At 35.2% G+C, this 20,116-nt stretch overlaps 2 protein-coding genes across 2 annotated transcripts; both read left to right on the forward strand.

Annotated features, from left to right (window-relative positions):
- The first annotated feature begins 207 nt into the window (after positions 1-207).
- LOC134663251 (facilitated trehalose transporter Tret1-like) lies at positions 208-16,140 on the forward strand. The gene is made up of 7 exons (XM_063519659.1): positions 208-273; positions 5,216-5,351; positions 9,086-9,314; positions 12,401-12,557; positions 14,320-14,709; positions 15,178-15,464; positions 15,794-16,140. The coding sequence occupies exons 1-7, from the start codon at positions 208-210 to the stop codon at positions 16,098-16,100; spliced, it is 1,572 nt and encodes a 523-aa protein (XP_063375729.1). The 3' UTR covers positions 16,101-16,140.
- Positions 16,141-17,118: 978 nt separating this feature from the next.
- LOC134662317 (uncharacterized) lies at positions 17,119-18,795 on the forward strand. The gene is made up of 4 exons (XM_063518541.1): positions 17,119-17,167; positions 17,273-17,310; positions 17,499-17,640; positions 18,566-18,795. Exons 1-4 carry the CDS (start codon positions 17,137-17,139, stop codon positions 18,793-18,795), a joined length of 441 nt encoding a protein of 146 aa, XP_063374611.1. The 5' UTR covers positions 17,119-17,136.
- The last annotated feature ends 1,321 nt before the right edge of the window (positions 18,796-20,116 follow it).

Below are 20,116 nucleotides of genomic sequence, written 5' to 3' on the forward strand. Positions count from 1 at the left end.
TTAATGACATAAGTATTTTTAAATGTGTCAGAAGTGCCCGCCTTAATTTTGTTAAGTATTGCAAATATAGCCTAGATTGTTCGGTAAACTTGTCGAGTGTGCAGTAAAGTATATAATGTTTAAATAGTATGGTTTAGTTGCACATAAAATAAGTTAAACAAGTCAGACGTTGTTGAAAGTGTGTAAGATTTGGTGTGAACGCGAAAAATGACACAAACACAGATACGGGAAAATAAAGCTCCGATAAGCAGGACGAGAGTCGTCGGCTCACAGGTGTGAATGTAGATGTACTTATAAAATATTTATTTTTGCATAACTTACAATGTTTTATTTTTATTAATATTTAGTTTATTAAATTGCACAGGTTTACGAAACACGATGATCGTAGGACATAAAATACGCTTTGAATTTTTGCACATCTTATATAAAGGGATGGAACATGAGATATAATAATCTACCAAGTACTTATGATACCACGAAAAATGGAGGTACGAGTATGGTTCCGTATCTGCAAAGAATGAAATAAATAATTATTTTTCATTTCATAGAGAGAAGGAAATAGAAAGAGGTAAAACAGTTTGATCGTGTTTTTTTTATGTTTTCTAAGGACCAGTAGAACCAAACATAATCGAAGGACCGATCAGCTATAAGAAACTTTCCATAAATAAAATTAAGCAATCGTTTTAATATAGTGACCGACCGTTTGGCGCAACTGAGCCGAAATCGTCAAATAACACAAATCAAAAGATTTCAATACAATATTATACGAGGAGCGTTCAAAATATTCTCGGTATTGATATCTTACAACCTCTTCTAAAATTTCTTTCGTTACTGGCCGCTAAGGTTTATTCATTGACATTAAAAAAAAGTATAATTCGAACCGAGATGTTCTTTTGTTTTTCTGCAATTGCTGAACAAACATGAACATCATGTGGGAATTGACAATGTTAACTAAATTAGAACATCGATGCGTGATAAAATTCTTGACAAAACAGGGTAAAAATCAAAAAACCATAAAAGAGGAAATGGATTGTGTTTACCGTGAGTCTGCTCCTTCTTTATCTACCATTCAAAAGTGGTCAAGCGAGTTTAAACGTGGAAGGGAGAGTGTTGAAGACGACCCTAGACCTGACCGGCCTGTAGTAGCTACTTCACAAGAAAATATTGATAAAGTGGAAAAACTTATATTGGAAGATGGTCGAGTGAAGGTAAAATCTATAGCACAAGTAACCAATCTCTCTATTGGTACCGTACATGATATTATCCATGACCATCTTAATATGTCAAAAGTAAGTGCAAGATGGGTTCCGCGAATGCTGACTCGGCTTCAAAAAGACATGCGTGTAGCTTGTTGTTCCGATTTTATTGACCTGTGCGGTGAAAATCCTGATGAGGTGCTGCAAAGAATAGTTACTGGAGATGAAACCTGGGTTCATCATTATGACCCAGAGAGTAAACAAGAGTCCATGCAGTGGCACATTAAGGGTTCAGCTCATCCCAAGAAGTTCAAGGTCACCCCTTCAGCTGGCAAGGTCATGGCCACGATATTTTGGGATTGTGAAGGAGTATTACTGATCGATTATAAAGAAAAAGGTGTAAATATCACAGGACAGTACTACGCTAACATTCTACGTCAATTAAAGGATGCAATCAAAGAAAAGAGGCGAGGAAAGTTAACCAAAGGTGTTATGCTTCTGCATGACAACGCCCCCGTCCATACTGCTCATATTGCCAAGGCAGCTATTGTTGAATGTGGGTTTGAAACTGTTACTCACCCACCGTATAGTCCGGACTTAGCCCCCAGCGACTTCTTTTTGTTCCCCAATCTTAAAAAGGATCTGCGTGGAAATAAATTTTCCGATGATGAAGCATTGAAGGCGGCAGTGGAGGAGCATTTTTACACCAAAGATAAAAAATATTTTTATGCAGGATTAAAAAAAATAATTGATCGATCTTTTAAGTGTATGAACATAGGGGGGGAGTATATTGAAAAATAAAAATATCAAACTTTTCGTACTTGTTTGTTTTCATTCTCATACCGAGAATATTTTGAACACCCCTCGTATAATAATTATTTCCTAGTTCTAAATTGTAGCCGTTTATAGCTAGCCCTCAAATTATATACCCGGACCTATTTGCGAACTTATTTTAAACTAATGATTATATAAAAAACAAGATTCCGCAGTTTTATAGCTCTGAATTTATTTATAACTTGTTTTGGGTAATCTATTCCATTGAATATTTAAACATTATAAATTTATCAATAGACCATCAACGGTTTCCTACAATAAATACTTATAAAAAAATTCCGACTAAACTAGTTTTATCTCAAGTAGGTATACGCAGCAGGTAAAATTCCAAATTCAATTTAGCATAATATATATAAGAATTATCTTAAGTTATTTTACATTTAGGCCAATTAGGTAAAGAGCGTTTGCTACGTTACCATCAACGGCAAAGGACGATGCAAAAACAATATTTACATTTTATTATTATTATTATAAGCCTAGACAGTGTCCTACTGCTGGGCAAAGGCCTCCCCCCTTGATCTCCACTCGTCATCTCCGGCCAATCGTTGAGATATGCGTCCAGAGGGCCTACCGCGAACCACGTTCGAAGTGTTGCCTCCCTGTCACACTTATATACGAATTTACAAGTGCGACAGAGAGGCAACACGTCGAACGTGGTTCGCGGTAGGCCCTCAGGTCGTCCCGCCATCTCCGTTTGGGCAGGTTTGGGCCTACCAGATCCTCGCCCGTCTTGCGGCACCCATACTGTGGCTATTTTGGCCCACCTCTGTGGGTGCATACGGCAGACATAGTATATTATTAATTTGTTTTAGAGATTTAGAAACGTGATTTTACCATAATTTATTTCTAATAACGAAATTTGGCATTTTTTTCTACTTTTATGATCTCATATTTGACTTATCCTCTTTATGTATATATTTTTGTATTAACCAGAATCATTGATACTAGGTACCTATATTTAGCGCCAAGAAGTTTGAATACTCACGACCTTCCATGTTTTTTGTCGACTTAAGGGTTAAGATATTATTAAACCTGGAGTACCGATAATCAAGACAAGACAATCATGTAATTTGCTTCCCTCCGAAAGCTGTTCTATCAGCATCCTGAGACGTATTTCCTCCACTTACCTTTATTTGCCTAAGGGGCATAAATGGGTTAATAGTACAATCTACAAAGGCCATTTATAGATGTGAAATGGTAGGTCCAGAGGTCAATGCTCCATCAATTCCGTTCAATTTAGCAGTGTATTGACAGATGCCTACCACTCTTGCCTAATAAAAAACATTAGTTTTACCTTCAAAGCGACTTACTTAATGACTTAAATCATGCTAACATATTTAAAAAAACAAAACAGGCTTCTACTATCAGTTAAAAAGTGAGGGAGAGTAATATATAATTTCGGGGAAAAAAAAATATTGCAAGAAAATTACATTAGTCAAGTTTTTTTTTAATCCGGATGACTAGATTTGCCAAAGAGTCTAAAGGCAAAATGTTAGGATAAGTAAGGTGACCATATCACAGATTTGTAAATAATAAATGCATTCACTGGGTAATTAATCACTTGTAAATGTTGTCAACCTAACTAGTTTTCAATAGTTGAATAATAAAAAATTGCATAACAGAAATCTTGTATTGGATCATCAATTACAAAAGTCTTCATCAAATCAGGAGTAGGAGGTAGTGACTAATGGGGTAATGGCCGCATCTTTTGTCACGAGCCATTCGTAGGCCCATGGACAATACATAGGCAATACATCCATCTTAGATGTATATTCTATACACAAATGGCACGTACCACGTACCTAAGATGTCATTAAGTTTATTGATCGATCAAACGCCGCATTGTATCGAAAATCTTATACGAGCCCACTACATTATTACTTACAAAACTAAAGTGATACGTATAAAATACGCAAAAATACAAGAATAATTATTTTAGACTTGTTTCCGTAACCAAATAAAAAATGTATTTAAAAATAAATAATTCATTCGTTTATGTAAGTTTCCCTTTACCTATTAAATTGTTGGTTTATGTATTTGTACTTCCCTAATTAGGGCAAAGAAGCCCTTGATCTGACAACCAGTTGACGAACCGGTCACGAGTCTGTCCATTACCTTGGTTCTATCAATTGACCTCTAATCCTATTAATCGGTTTTCTGTTTGATGCATAGCAATTGTTGTGTAATTTAATCACAATCAAACATTTACTGTTAAGAGGTTCATCAGAGCCGAAAAGAAAGTTTAATATAACCTCATTGAGCTCATCGTCCTTATATTTCGAAGATGAAATATGATATTAATGGGTTAATCACCTATTAATCGGCCGTCGGTCTTTAAACTCTTTTAATTTCGCTTCAAAAACAATGAATGCCGCCTTTTTAGGGTTCCGTAGCCAAATGGCAAAAAACGGAACCCTTATAGATTCGTCATGTCTGTCTGTCTGTCCGTCTGTCCGTCTGTCCGTCTGTCCGTCTGTCTGTCCGTCCGTATGTCACAGCCACTTTTCTCCGAAACTATAAGAACTATACTGTTGAAACTTGGTAAGTAGATGTATTCTGTAAACCGCATTAAGATTTTCACACAAAAATAGAAAAAAAACAATAAATTTTTGGGGTTCCCCATACTTCGAACTGAAACTCAAAATTTTTTTTTTCATCAAACCCATACGTGTGGGGTATCTATGGATAGGTCTTCAAAAATGATATTGAGGTTTCTAATATCATTTTTTTCTAAACTGAATAGTTTGCGCGAGAGACACTTCCAAAGTGGTAAAATGTGTGTCCCCCCCCCTGTAACTTCTAAAATAATAGAATGATAAAACTAAAAAAAATATATGATGTACATTACCATGTAAACTTCCACCGAAAATTGGTTTGAACGAGATCTAGTAAGTATTTTTTTTATACGTCATAAATCGCCTAAATACGGAACCCTTCATGGGCGAGTCCGACTCGCACTTGGCCGCTTTTTATTTAAACAAGGGTTTAGGTACATCGCTCAAAAGTATATGGAAAAGCCGTGCAGAATGGCAGTTCTCTAGCTCTACTTTGGAATAAAATATATACACAGGAACTTTTATCCTGAATGGTAATCCTGATTTTACCCTGAATTAGGGTAGCATTATTAGCGTAGTGTGATGCGCGGACGTAGGGTAGTTTTTGTAAATATTATATTTGTATTCCAGGTGTTAGCATGCCTGGCGCTGGATCTGCTTCTGGTGGGGCTCGGCATGTCCATCAGCTTCGTGACAATGGTCCTGCCAGAAGTACTGAACGCCAAGGAAGGGCTCTCTATCAACGAGAAACAAGCCTCATGGTTTGGTAATTAAGACTCTACCTCTACTTCTAATCTATTCAACTCGTTTTTAGCCTAGAGCTAAAATAATATTCAAAAGTGTTTTTTGTTGGGATTTCATCTCACGACTCTTTATTCTGCTATACCTACCTATACGCCAACTAAATAAATACCTTTTTGAATTTCTAACTGCCTCTACCTACCTAGTAGTGTACTGTATAGTTCTGATGAACACGCAAATTTTCTCTGCTGTGGACAATAGTTTACGGCTTGTGGGCTACTTGTGGGCATGTAGGTAATGATTTTATCATACATATCCAAATAAAAGGAGTACCTTTCCATGTGGATAAGGGTTAAATAAGAAAATGTGAACACGGTTTTGTGTTTGACCCATAAGTATTTTAACAGCTACTTGTAACCAGGATTATAGGTAAGAACCGACCAGGAAGGAAGGCCAGCATTGTTGCGCCTACAATTTCCATAACGCCAAGGCAAAAGTGGAATGCAGTATAATTTTATAAATTGAAGCTAAGAACCTGTCACAATAATTGCAACAATCGACAAAATTATCACCTAACGCAAACGAAAACTGAACCGCAAACTAATCCAGCTTATCCATTGATTAGGTAACTTGAGTAGTTGAGTCCAATATTATGTTTGAGTGCGCAAAGTATTGTTGGGTGTCGGCTTGCTTCCGGCAGAGAAGCCATGTCAGTGTCTTCTACGCTTGGCCTGGTTCGGACCAGACCTCCAATATATAATGCTCCAATATATGGACGTTAATAGCCAAGTTGATGTCGTTTATACCGATTTTTCTAAGGCTTTCGACAAAATCAGCCATGATCTCTTGCTCACGAAGCTTTATAAACTCGGTGTGCACGGTAGCTTATTGAGGTGGATTGAATCATATATCCGAAATCGAAGCCAAGCCGTGTGTATGAAAGGTTATTGCTCAAATTACCTTAAAATTCCATCTGGCGTCCCCCAAGGATCCCATCTCGGGCCTGTGCTATTTTCTCTTTATATAAACGACATAGGAGACATTATTAAGTATAGTCAACATCTAATGTACGCAGATGATACTAAATTATATAGAACTATTAAATGTATCGATGACTGCCATAAATTACAATCTGATTTAGAGGCATTATCGTTGTACTGTTCCACTAATCAATTGTTTCTCAATGCAGATAAGTGTAATGTGATAACATATTCTAGAAAAAAGTCTCCTATTCAACACGACTACAGGCTTTGTGGTAATCTACTTAATCGAGTTAACCAAATTCGCGACTTAGGTATCATTCTCGATGACCGACTAACCTTCACATCACATATTGATAGTATAATCAAACGAGCATTTAGAAGTCTAGGTTTCATAAATAGAATTACAAAACCATTCAAAAAAATTATCACTCTTAAAACCCTATATTTCGCTTTCGTTAGATCTATTCTAGACTTCGGATGTGTAATCTGGAGCCCGTATTACAAACACCATATCGATCGTATCGAAAAAGTGCAAAGAAAATTTATTAAAATATTAAATTATCGATACAATCGTCCCAATGACCATTATGCCCATTCTTTGACACACTACAAACTCACAAGTCTCGCAAACCGCCGCAAGCTGTTCGATATATCCTTCCTCTATAAAATTGTCAACAACGAAGTTGATTGCCCTTTATTACTCTCAAAATTGAACTTCATCACCAAAGCCAGACTTCCCGCTCGCCCCAACCGTAACCTTCATATGTTCGTACCACCCATCCGTCGAAAGAACTACACTAGAAACAGTTTTATTCCCCGTATTATGTATCTTTACAACAGAGAATTCAATGAAATAGATCTTTTCAATACCACTCTCAGAGGGTTGAAAAACAAAATTAATAATAAATTAAATAGTTACGATTAATAAAATCATAAGTGAGTAATAATAATGTATAATGTAAGTACCAGTAACACGCTTAGATTAAGTAGGTAGTACACAATTCCGAAGGTGAACGTTCTGGCCCTTGGCATGCTAATGCCCAATAAACGACACACTGCTGTTATTTTTTACTGTTAATGAACTGGGATAGTGGTCAGCGCTTGGACGTCATCCTTCATTCAATTTCATCTTCTTCTTATATACTTATAGTTTAAGTTAATTCAGGTCCGTTGCAACAAAAATATTAACTATAAATCTATAACGTTCTCGGCACTGTATTGTCAATATTATATGTAACATTTTCCAATGCATCTTTTTTGTAATGACTGTTTGTGCCATAATAAATAGAAAAATAAATAGAAAAAAAAAAAAAAAATATATATATAATGAAACCAAACGCCACTGTATCCAGAGAAGATATGATTTCAAACCTTCATAAATATCTTTAGTTCAAATGACATAATATAATTTCATTCATTTCGTCGACTCAGACAGAAAGGGGAAGGCCCCCGCTCCGAGTCGTTCCTCGTGCAAAGGCTGTCCGTGGTGATCCAGCGTGGCAATGCTGCGAGCATCATGGGCACCTTTGCGCCAGGAACGACTTGAAGCGTTATGACTTTTTTTAATTTATAATTTTAATTTGTAATTTTAGATATAAATATTTGTAGTTATTAGTCAATAAATTTTGTTGTTTTATTGTTCTTGTTAAAAATTTCATTTATGTTAAATGATTGTTAGTTACTTAGTTAAGTAAGATAGGTAACTAGATAATTAGGTAGCACAGTGTGGGATTTTGCCTTAGTTGCGGACATCCTTATGTTTTGTGGTTTTTGGATACACAATAACTAAAAACACTTTTCTTATATGTTCTTACAAAATCTTACACTGCCAATAATCAAACACTATTTAGGGTCGGTTATACCAAACCGTCTGTTACCGTTAAAACGTTCACTATTTTTTGTATGGGAACTTTCATAGTTCACTGCTGAATGACGTTGATCAGTCTGACAAATACGATGGGTGCAACTGGCCTTTATTTACCTAAGTATGTAGGTACTGTTTTTCTACTTGTTTACATACCATTTAAAATAATTAGTGACAGAGTGTGACAGTTCAGTAAAAAGATAATGCTATTGTCTGGAGCACTGACTGCCCACGCCCGTGGCCTATAGGTCAATGTACTTACTCTTTTAATTGATAACTGAGAAATTAAATATTTATGCACCGTAAGATTTGCACTCTCGGATTGTAAGTAAAATCCAGTGTACCTATTTTATGTCCTGACCGTATTGATGGTAAATGCCCACAGACCACCTCAACTACTAGACGGAGCACATAAGTGCTCCCATACAAATGAAATATGGGAGTGCGATCGCTTATTTTAGTTGTGCCCGCAATAACAACCAGTAATTTAAAAATATGTACAATAACTAAGGTTTGGTATTGTACCTGGTCTGTTATAGTATAAATAAAATGTTGTAGAATATTACCCAGCTTTGCTGCTCGAATCGTAACAATTTACTTAAGTAATCATGGTGACCTCGTGCTCCTTGTACACGTTTCATAGTAAATGTTAATGCGGTGTCTGTGTAAATAAATACTTGATCTAGAATACCTAATGATAGTGAAAATTAACAGTTTTTCTTCCCATTCTATTTCGATTCCGATGCGTGCTAAAAACGTTATAAATGAAACCATTAAAAAAGACAATAACACCGTATCATGTCTAGTTACACTACACTACTTGTGCTACACGTGACGACAAATTTTAGATGCCTTGTTTAATCAACTCTAGACTAAAACTATCTTAAATACATATTATTGTAAATCTTGCAGGTGGAATGGCGTTCCTCTGCCAGCCGCTCGGGAGTATATTCTCGGGTCCGCTCCTGGACCATTTCGGACGAAAAAAGGCCCTCTTCCTGGTTAACATACCCCACCTCATCGCGTGGCTGCTCATGTACTACGCCTGGGATGTGCCCTCGTTGTTTATTGCGAATGCGTTGTTGGGCATCGGTACGGGCATCATGGAAGCGCCTTCCATTACATACGTCGGTGAAGTTAGGTGAGAGACATACACCTTTTTCTAAAAAGCATTTATGTCGCTTTTTGATTTTTCCGCCATTCATTCACGCGTGTATCATTCGGGTCAATTTCACCAAACGAGCATTTTTGTCTAATTCCCATGGAATTTTGAAATACCAACATTACACAAAAAAATTAATGCTGATAATTTGATAAAAAATATAATAAACATAAATTTTCTTATTTGGTAAAAATATTCATAAAACTATAAAAGTTATTTCAATTTAAAATTTTGGTCAGGGCACGGGAATTAGTGTGTCCATGGGAATTAGATTTTACTAGGACGGAAATAAAAACATGGCACGGGAATTGTCTTCTTAACTTATTTTGTTAGTTAAAACTATTATTTATGTATATTTTAATCTACAATAATATACTGCAACCGGCATCGACCATATTTACCTTCTTTAATTTTAGTTTCGGACGACAAATCTACGAAAGTATGATACACTAAAAACGACGTATTTGACTTATCGTTTCCTTTATTTTAATTGCAACTAATCTCTTTAAACTCTTTCTTAGTATAATGTAAATTTTTCAAAACAATACTTTGAGTAGTTGCGTAACCTTGTCCGCCTTACATACAAGACTATTCATTAAAAAGTGTCATTGTATTGATCTGCATGTAGATAGGTACAAGGTGTATGATCTGGTATATGGCCGTAAAGGAAATGATAGGTACTAAGAAATAAATAGGGGCACAGTGAGAAGAAGTTATTGTGTAATCATATAAATTAAAGAAGACTATGCTGTCTTCATATATTCATAACACAAAAAATTGTTTGACCACATAATAATATGAGGTAAGGTGGGGTAAGACTATCACCGGGGTAAGACTATCACTTGTATGGAATCCTCATACTAGTAGTAGTGTACCTTTACTTTCCCTACTAATTTTAAGAACTAAAAGGTAACGTTGTTATCCCATATATTTCTATAGGATTACAAACTTATTTATGCAGTTATTAGATCTTTAGAACGTGACTAATATTGCAGAATTATTGGATTTATATTGGCTTAAAAACCTAAAACCTAATTACGTTTCAAATTTGAAACTTGTGGGTATGCTAGAAGTACCTTAGAATAATGATGATTGTGAGTGATTGTGTCAGTGACAAAACTAAGGGATTTTAAAGTGCATTAATTCTTAGACTACATGTTCAAATTAAATTTTATTTAAAAAGAATGTTATTGAGATTTGATGGTGACACTTTGTTTTGCTCGACTCGGCGGCGGCACTGCCGTGCCCCCAGATCCTTTGTCCTTCCCCGGGCCTCAAATTATCTCCATGCCAAATATCATCAAGATGATATTGATTCGGCGGTTTAAGCGTGACGAGATAACAGACAGACAGACACATCCTTTCGCATTTATAATATAGTAAGAATAGGATATATTTAACTTATCTTCTATTAGAAAGAATTATAATTTATAACAACTAATCCATTAAACGAGCAATTTTTGTATATATTTCGGGGATCTCGGAAACGGCTCTAACGATTTCGATGAAATTTGATCATATATGAAGGTTTTCTGGGGTGAAAAATCGATCTAGCTATGCGCGAGATAACAATCTCTGGGAAAACGCGCATTATTTAGTTTTTAGGTAGGTATATGTTTTCCGAGCAAAGCTTGGTCTCCCAGATATTTACTTTATACGGCATACGCTGTCAGCTTTCAAATTAACATAAAAAACATGTAACCTTAGGTATAGGTATTAAAATATGTAATAATTTCAATTTTTTTATGTTTATTTATTTTAATATTTTAATGTTATAATATGATCATTGATCAATGAATAAGGTAAGGTGGGGTCAGAGTAACAGTACGAGGATTCCATACAAGTGATAATCTTACCCCGGTGTCGTCTTACCCCACCTTACCTTACCTATTAAAATTGCCCGGGTTATTCAGGTCCACCCTGTATGTACTATAGTACTTATACTAAAGACCGTTCACAGATTTTTGTGCAGTTTTTAAGATTTCCTTAAATGTAAAATAGAAGGATATATTCATATTATTATTACATATAATATATGTTCAATGCCAATATATATATATAAATATATATATATGTAATAATAATATGACGTAAACATTGCAAATTAACTTACAGTGCCCTCAATAAAAGATTTGTTGACAATATATGTAATACTTTCTAATTCCCGTGCCACTTAATCAGCTGTTTTAGGTAAATATTCCATGGGAATTAGGGCACGGAAATTAGAATTCGTAATAAAAAAATTCGCCAAAAATTGAAACCGTGTTTGACCAAACTGCTATGTTATCGCTTACATAAAGATACATAAAGGGCTCCTAAATATGACAATTGTTATTGAAAAACTATGTGGGAAATAAAATTTGTAAGGGGCATCGAAATTAGAAAAAATTGTCGCCCACCCGGATTCCGAAATACTTACGCGATTTGCTCGAACACGCCGCGGCTTGACGTACGTCCGTTTGCTTCGAGAGACAACCGAATACTGCCAGTACAGGTGAGGCGGGACACGAGGCGGGTCAAATACAGACGTCAGCTGTCAGAGCCCTTTGAGTTTTGCCGACGAAATTTTACTCGCGCGCTCGGACAAAATTTAAACTTCGATCACGAGTTATTTACCACAATGAAGTTAATAGTGTATGTGCTCAGTGATAGTAAATATCATCTAGTTTAAGTATTTGACACTAAATTTGTGATACTAACGTAGAATTTTTCGTAGGAATTTTCATTATGCTCAAAAGTAGATTCCGGACAGGGCACGGGAGTAGTAATTTGAGCCTTTAGGTATTTTTAAGTGTACTCTAAAAACCAATTAATCAGTGAATTCATATGGAACCCGGTGTGAAAGTGTGGCTTCTTTATGTAAAAAAAAAATGGTAAGTATTATCTGATGCTAACCCCCGATTTTCATCACGGACAGAAAAAAAATCGTGTTCAGAAATTGACCCATTCACGTATTTAATAGTGTTGTTCGACGCGCCATGCACTAAACAGGTATAACTTGTGTTTATGCTGAGCACTTTTTTTATGCCAGCAGACATTTCAACATAAACATTTTATATTTGCAGCGACTCGTCTGTAAGGGGGATCCTGACGACGCTGACCAACAGTTTCACGTCGACCGGCATGTTTCTGTCCTACCTCCTTGGTACAGTGCTGCCGTGGCGGCTGGCGGCGCTCGTCTCGCTCGCTGTACCACTTACCACTATGCTGGTCGTGCTGTTTGTAAGTATACCTACTGTAAATACAGTCACTCGTCAGTAAGAGGGATGAATAGTTTTGTGTAGCTCGCTGTACCACAGCAGACAGCTATGTTGGTCGTGCTGTTTCAAAGTTGTAGATGTCAGTAAGAATGATCCTGACGACGTTGACAACTTATTTCTGCAGAATATTTTCTAATCCCGAAAAACTAATTTAGTATTCCTCCGTGAGCTGATTGAAAGGGGCCTTGACCCCCGCTCCGGGTTTTTCCTAATGCAAAGGCTGTCCATCGCAATCCAACGCGGCAACGTGTGTGATGGGCACCTTTGCGTCGGGGGCAGCCCGGGACGGGTTCTAGTAGGTAGTTATTTTTTATATTTTTAGTTTGTATTTATATTTAAGTTTCTAAATTTGTTTTGTTTCTGGTGCAATAAACAGTATTTCATTATAATAAAAATATTTATTTAGTATAATTATTCGATACAACTTTTTTTAAACAAAAAAGCCGTTAAACAAAAATAAACTGTATCTAATACCTTTAAACGAGCAATTCTTGCATATTTATTTATTTATTTATATATTTATTTATTTATATGTATATATATTTCGGCAATCTCGGAAACGGCTCTAACGATTTCGATGAAATTTGGTATATGGGGGTTTTCGGGGGCAAAAAATCGATCTAGCTAGGTCTTATCACTGAGAAAACGCTAATTTCTGAGCTATTGTTTAGCGAGCAAAGCTCGGTCTTCCAGATATTATTTTTTATAAGAAAAAGAGGAGAGAAATTTTACAAAAACGAAAATGTTATTACTGAATGTTATTATGAATATTACTCAAAAACGTAGTTTTTAAATTGAAGATGCGCGTGATATTACTAATTAAGAGCATTACGGAATTAATCACCTGACCTACTCGTCTGATTACCTTGATTTATCAATCAATCAATCACGTAAATAACTCAGTGTCACATTGCATTAAACGGTCAGGAATTTACTAACTATCTAATACCTTTAAACGAGCAATTCTTGTTTATTTATTTATATATATATATATATATATATATATATATATATTTCGGGGATCTCGGAAACGGCTCTAACGATTTCGATGAAATTTGGTATATAGGGGTTTTCGGGGTCTTATCTCTGGGAAAACGCGCATTTCTGAGTTATTATATGTTTTCCGAGCGAAGCTCGGTCACCCAGATATTGATAGTAAAAGTAGCAGTAGTAAGTGAATTGGGGTAATTTTAAAAGCGGATAGTTTTGAAAATTGCTAATTCTACTAACTCAGAACTCTCAGAAGCTCTTTACTCGGCAAACAAGGCAACTGTAATACTTACCCACACATCTTGCTTGCTGTTGTTGATGTTGTTGTAGACATTGCTTCTAGCTTAGTAGTAGATATTTTTAATTTTCTAAATTACTCCGCATTCGAGGTTATCCCTCTGCACGTCACCTAAGTTATTTTTCTAAAGCTCGGATATAACAAAAACCACTATGGTATTTGTCTCATACATTATACGTCTCAAACGTTGTCAGTGAACTATTAAAATTTAAAATCACACTGAAAGCTACTCTCACCTAAATAGGTAGGTTATGGACATTTTTTTGTTGACATTGCTAAAATTAATATGGCTTCATACATTACCTATTAATTAATTAGTAACATAGTTGTAAGTTCGTGTAGTATTATTTATGTACGACTCGTATATATATTAGCAGTACCTAAGTAAATACAAAGCATAGATATTTATTAAAATTCGGATGTTGTTGTTTTTTAGGTACCTGAGACTCCGATATGGCTGCTTTCCAAGGGGAGGCAGAAAGAGGCCCTGCGGTCGCTCTGTCGGCTGCGAGGATGGTGCGAGCCAGAAGACGTCAAGGAAGAATTCGACCAGCTCCTCAAATACAACGACGCTATCCACCAATGTGTCATATGCCTTAAAGAAGACAAAACGGCCCTTCCGTGCGAACACATGACGGCGTCCCTCATTAAGAGGATTGTCCTAAAATACAAGCATGTTTTTCTTGTGAAAGAGACTATGAGACCGTTCGCCCTAGTGATGGCATATTTCCTATTCTACCTGTTTAGCGGACTCATGCCAATCCGGCCGAATATGATTAATTTCTGCAAGGCCCTAGGGATGAAGTACAAGACGAAAACTATAGTGGTGAGTCTAAATAAGTATACCTACTATTTACAACTATCGTTTTTAGTAGTTTAAATATATCCACTAAATATGATGGCTGCTAATTCTAAATTATTGGCTGCTACTGTTACTACTGTAACCAATCATTTATTTTATTTAAATATTCATAAACCTTAAAATAGAATCCCTCATTAACGAATTATTTATTACATCAAAACTGAGGAACTAAAACACTGAGGGGTGAAAAACCCCTAAAATAATAAACAGTGGATAGTCGATATTAAACTTTCGTGAGACATATTTTAAACTGTTTAGGCGACAACGGTGAAACGCCAAGACAAGTAAGTGAAACCGTTGTCGTCTAAACAGTTTAACAGTTACATTTCCTTAAAATGTTACTTACTATGATAATTTCTGCTTCAATAATTATCTGCATTGACAAATGTTAAAGAACTAGCTTAATCTTCAATGTATATCATTTATTTTCAGGTTCTAGTCGGCGCAGTATTCATTGTCATGAACTTGCTATCAGCAGTAATAGTTAAATTAATTGGCAAACGCAAGCTGGTGATCGGGTCCCTGTCGGCAACAGCTCTTTGCAGTCTCTTCATCAGCATATACGCGGGAATAAACCTGCCGCGAGACCTCTTCTCCTACGAACCTCACACGTTCCCCGAGGCGACGGACACCCTTCCAGTAGTGCTCTTCATGATGCTAGTGTGCTTCACAAGTCTGGGAATACCGTGGGTGGTGCTGTCTGAAGTGTTTCCTTTCAGGTATGTATTTCGTACTATTTAGCGCTGCTATTTGATCATAAGTATCGTTCTTTGGTTATAAGAATGTAATAGTACTGATTAAAATCGTACCTATTTTACCAGTGATGTTTTGGGTTTGGCTCCAGAAAAAATGTCTCTATTATAAGAAAATCCAGTCCCGTAAAACAAACACATGTGTAGCAAAAATTGCTTTGAAATGTACCCTGATCAGGATTTTTCAATAAGCGTAACTTATTAACCTTCTACTGTATTTGAAGAGCATAATAATGATAGGTAATAGATAAAGTACAAAATGATTGTTTATTAATTAATTTGTATTTGGTTTTCAGGAGTCGCGGAATGGCGACGGGTTTGGCTGCAGCGTTGAGTTATGTCATGCTCTTCGTTGCAACTAAGACTAACTACAACATAGAGTCAGCATTTCATCTCAGTGGGGCATTTACTATTTATGCTATATTTGGCTTCCTTGGTAGTATGTATCTATATTTCTACCTACCAGAAACAGAAAACAAGACATTGGTAGAAATAGAAGCCTTTTACAAGGGAAATCGAAAGATTTTCGCTGATGACTTTTTGATCAATGCTTTCAAAAAGAAGTCAAGTAATGATGCTAATGCTCCTATGCTAGTCAATTGAAAATGTACGAAATATTAGAATAGTAAGTAGGTAATTGAAATTTTAGAATAATTATGTATGTAACCATAATGTCAATTCAAGAAATTGTATGAGGCATAAAGTGAGAGACATTTGTCGATATGATAAAATGAAATGTTTTGATTGAGTTGCTATTTAGTGTGTTGTAATACTAGTAATTTAAGGTCAGGTCAACCGTGAGAAGAGAGAGTGGTGTTTTTTATTTGCACCTTTGTTTTAATGCACGAATTACATTTTTTATCAAACTACCTACTCAATGCGCTGTCCTTTATCTTCCCGGTTGGCCTTACATCCATGTTATTTATGAATGGGGTTCTTATTAGGTATATATGTTTATACTGACTGGTTATTAACTAGGCACATCTCTATGTAATCAAAGCTGAATTAATTAAAAACGAGCTATGAAACGTTGTTTTATTGGGAAAGAGTTTGGAAGGAAGGAGTGTTAGGACTGATCCACTACCAGGCCAAACTAGACATATGGTTAACTGCACCTAGTTAACCATATGTCTAGTTTGGTCTATTACGATCATCTTCTAGAGCTGCCGGCTACCAAACCACCCGCTACTACCTACTGCATGAGTTTAATGTTTTTAGTACTTTACTCATAAGTTCGTAGTAAAAATAAATAATAATTTTGTTTGATATTTATTCAACTTTAGAATTGGCGAATAACAAAACCTGCATACTTACAAGTTAGATTTATTTACACCGACGAAACATTACCACTCACCTAGTTATGTTTTTATTTTTATAGTCTGCTTTTCTAGGCACAAAGTCATAAAAAGCATTTCAAAACTTAAGCGCGTGCGAATACAATGTGTTGGTATATTGTGATATCTTAACCTTAAATCATTGACTTTTTTTAAATAATCATCTCAATAATAATTTTACTTTACTATTAAATGGGCATCAAAATATAATGCAATCGACAGCTGCAGCATTTTTACTGTACCTATTAAGTTAATTAAGTAGTTAATAAAGGCTTCATGTAAAATACAGTACCAAAAGGATTTGAATGATTATTATGATACAGAGGATAACTCTTAGTAAGTAATAGATATTTATATTTAACACATTCACACTGAATTTTGTCTTGAGGATAATTTCGTATTAAAATATATTTGTTATTCAAAATATTATTACATTTTCAGCCTTAATGATTTTTCGCTGCGCTTCGACTCACTTGAAAGTAAATATCTTATCTTATTAACTAAAAAGTAACAACACACCTAAAATAAATATTTACGATGTGACCAGAATATAGGATTAGTTAGCGTATAGGCCGTGTCACTAAAATTTCCTAAAAGCATTCCAGCTAAAGTACCTAATGGATTAGATATTGGATCATCAAACTTATTAAGTTTTTGGGTTGCCAAGGACGAACAAGACCACTGCGCACTGGCGGTGTCATGCGTGCACGACGGTGCGCCACTGTACGGCATCGCGCCGGACAACCGCACCGCACGCCTCTTTCTCGACACTTGCGATGTTCACGAGTATAATTGTGACCACAAAACGAGTAAGAAATGTCTACTTTATAAGTACCTTATATTGTGAAGATTGTGATATAAAACATCATCTGGCAAAATCACAGTAGGTACCTACGCCACTTTTATGATAGGTAATTTAAACATTCATTACTTTCATTAGTATAACTGTGACCACGAGTGAAAAATGTTTTCTCCTTAATCAGGCATTGGCCTGGTTTCAGATAAGATAAAGATAAAATAAGCTAATAAATAAATAAGATAAGCTACATGCACCGGCTCCAACCCTACACCTCTGCCCCGAGATGATTTAAATCCCCCCCTCAATTGGAGGAGGGTATCCCAATATGGGACCGGCAACATACTCGGCGGGACACATCTTTTAAAAAAAAAATACGGCTTATAATTAACATGCATTACGAGAAAATAAGAAAAAAAAATACAATTTAAATTACTATAGAATTCATGCAATTATACACATAAGGTGTAATAGAAATTTGATTTAAAAAATATACATATGTACATGGAATCATACAAATTCGTAGCTCTTTCAGAAAACATATCAAATTCTTACAAAAGGAAAAGAAAATAAAGTTATTAAAAGAAATGGGAAAACATATTAGAGTTAGACCAAGAAAAGTCTGCAGCGATTTTGACAGCCCACGCAGTGAAAGTGTTATTTATACGTCATAATTTCATAGACGTTTGACGTTTAAAATAACACTTGCACTGCGTTGGCTATCAAAATCGCTGCAGACTTTTCTTGGTGTAACTCTATATAAATCTGATTGATTATTATGAATTACCAACATAAAATATTTGATGTGCTTTCTTACCTGAGCTGTGTATTAGTTTCGATTAGTTAATCTTTGTTTTACTTATGAAATATTAAAAACGGTTCACCTTTGTTTTATGTACACAGTTTTGATAACCCAGTTATATTAATTTTTAACACAGATTACAGGCCGTGCATCGAACACCCAGTCACAGAAATCTCAACTCGCGCAGTCAGAGATTCGGACACAGAAGAATTGTTGAAAAGAAAGTTATCTAAATTCCTAATTGGAATACGGACATCGTCAAAAAGTCCAACGAAAATAGCAAAACTAAAAGTCAAGCATGGACGAAACAAAACTAAAAGGTTTCTCATAACCACAAAAGTCAATAAAAAGATGAGAAGGGGATAAAAGAAGAAACCTCTAGGAAAAACACACGTGTTGGTAGAGCCGAATGTACGATTAAGATCTAGTCAAGAACAAAACTTATTATATTTACATAATTAAATCCAGTTTAATTGATAGGTAGTTAGCTAGAGTAACATTTATTTACTGAAGATTACTTCATTCTTAGGTACCTATTACAATGGATTAAATGGAATGGATTATACTTATTTAAAAATATGTGTCGGACACACCAAATATTGGTTGATATTTGTACTTATTTTATAATTACGTCCCTCTTTCACGTACTCCTCCTTAATGCTTTCAGATTGCATCGTAATAAAAAATACCTAGAAAGCGACTGCCAAGGAAAACAAGGCCTTATCGGTATTCTGATTCTGATTTTCTCACGATGTTTCCCTTCTCCTATAAAAGCAACCGCTAAATATTAAATTAGTTATATTAAGTACATGACCTAACCTAACCTTATACCTAACGAGTCACTAGAATCTCGCCACTGAAGCCGTTGCTAATTTAATTTACTACACTTACACCAAAAGCAAGAAATGCATGACGATAGGTTACATACCTTAGATTTAGATTTAGATTCATTTATTTCTCAATATGTATTACATGTTTTTATTACAATCGAATATAAAGATGAATACATATCAAGATCGTCAAAATATCCACATGATTAATTAAATTATTTACCTATAGAATTAGTAGGACATGCCTTAAACATTATTAATTTTCAATTTACAGATATAATTACTTAAATTACTTAAACAGTTAAAATTACATGTTTACGGTGGAGTCAGTACTCATTATTTAGGTATTCCTTTACACTGTACACTGTCTTTTTGAGTAGCAATTTCTTTACTTGGCGACTGAAGGTGTTGGAATTAGTTTCGGCTTTAGTTTCTTTTGGCAACTTATTACCTTTACTTGCCTTTACTTATTAAATATTACCCTTACTTATTAACCTTAACTTGAATGTATCAAAATATGTGGTATTGTTCTAAATGGGCATAGGGCATAGGTATAGAAAATCTGCTGAAATCGGGTTACGTAGTGCAAAAAAATAAAGACAAGTTTTTTATTGGCCTAATTTAACCTAATTAATCAGAAAAAACTGTGAAAATTTTAACTGACAAATAAGTTTCAAAAATCCAGTCAGCATTCATAATAATTTTAATTCACACTATATCATTGTAAAATAGTAGGCGTATGGCTGTTGAATAAATATTTACGGCTCTTTCAAATATTTATTTAAGATTGTTTTTTTATATCATTTTTATTGCTCACTATATTTTTTTGAGAAAATTATATCATAATGCAACAATTT

This window comes from Cydia amplana, chromosome 1 (genome assembly GCF_948474715.1).
Source record: "Cydia amplana chromosome 1, ilCydAmpl1.1, whole genome shotgun sequence".
Classification (NCBI taxonomy): Eukaryota; Metazoa; Arthropoda; class Insecta; order Lepidoptera; family Tortricidae; genus Cydia; species Cydia amplana.

Excerpts from the sequence above, each read along its gene's own strand:
- LOC134662317 (XM_063518541.1), top strand. The coding sequence starts at position 17,137 with ATGATTATTATGATACAGAGGATAACTCTTA. Across the intron at positions 17,311-17,498 it reads GCGCTTCGACTCACTTGAAA|GACGAACAAGACCACTGCGC; the intron begins GTAAATATCTTA and ends TGGGTTGCCAAG. Across the intron at positions 17,641-18,565 it reads TAATTGTGACCACAAAACGA|ATTACAGGCCGTGCATCGAA; the intron begins GTAAGAAATGTC and ends TTTTTAACACAG.
- LOC134663251 (XM_063519659.1), top strand. The coding sequence starts at position 208 with ATGACACAAACACAGATACGGGAAAATAAAGCTCCGATAAGCAGGACG. Across the intron at positions 5,352-9,085 it reads GAAACAAGCCTCATGGTTTG|GTGGAATGGCGTTCCTCTGC; the intron begins GTAATTAAGACT and ends TAAATCTTGCAG. Across the intron at positions 14,710-15,177 it reads ACAAGACGAAAACTATAGTG|GTTCTAGTCGGCGCAGTATT; the intron begins GTGAGTCTAAAT and ends ATTTATTTTCAG.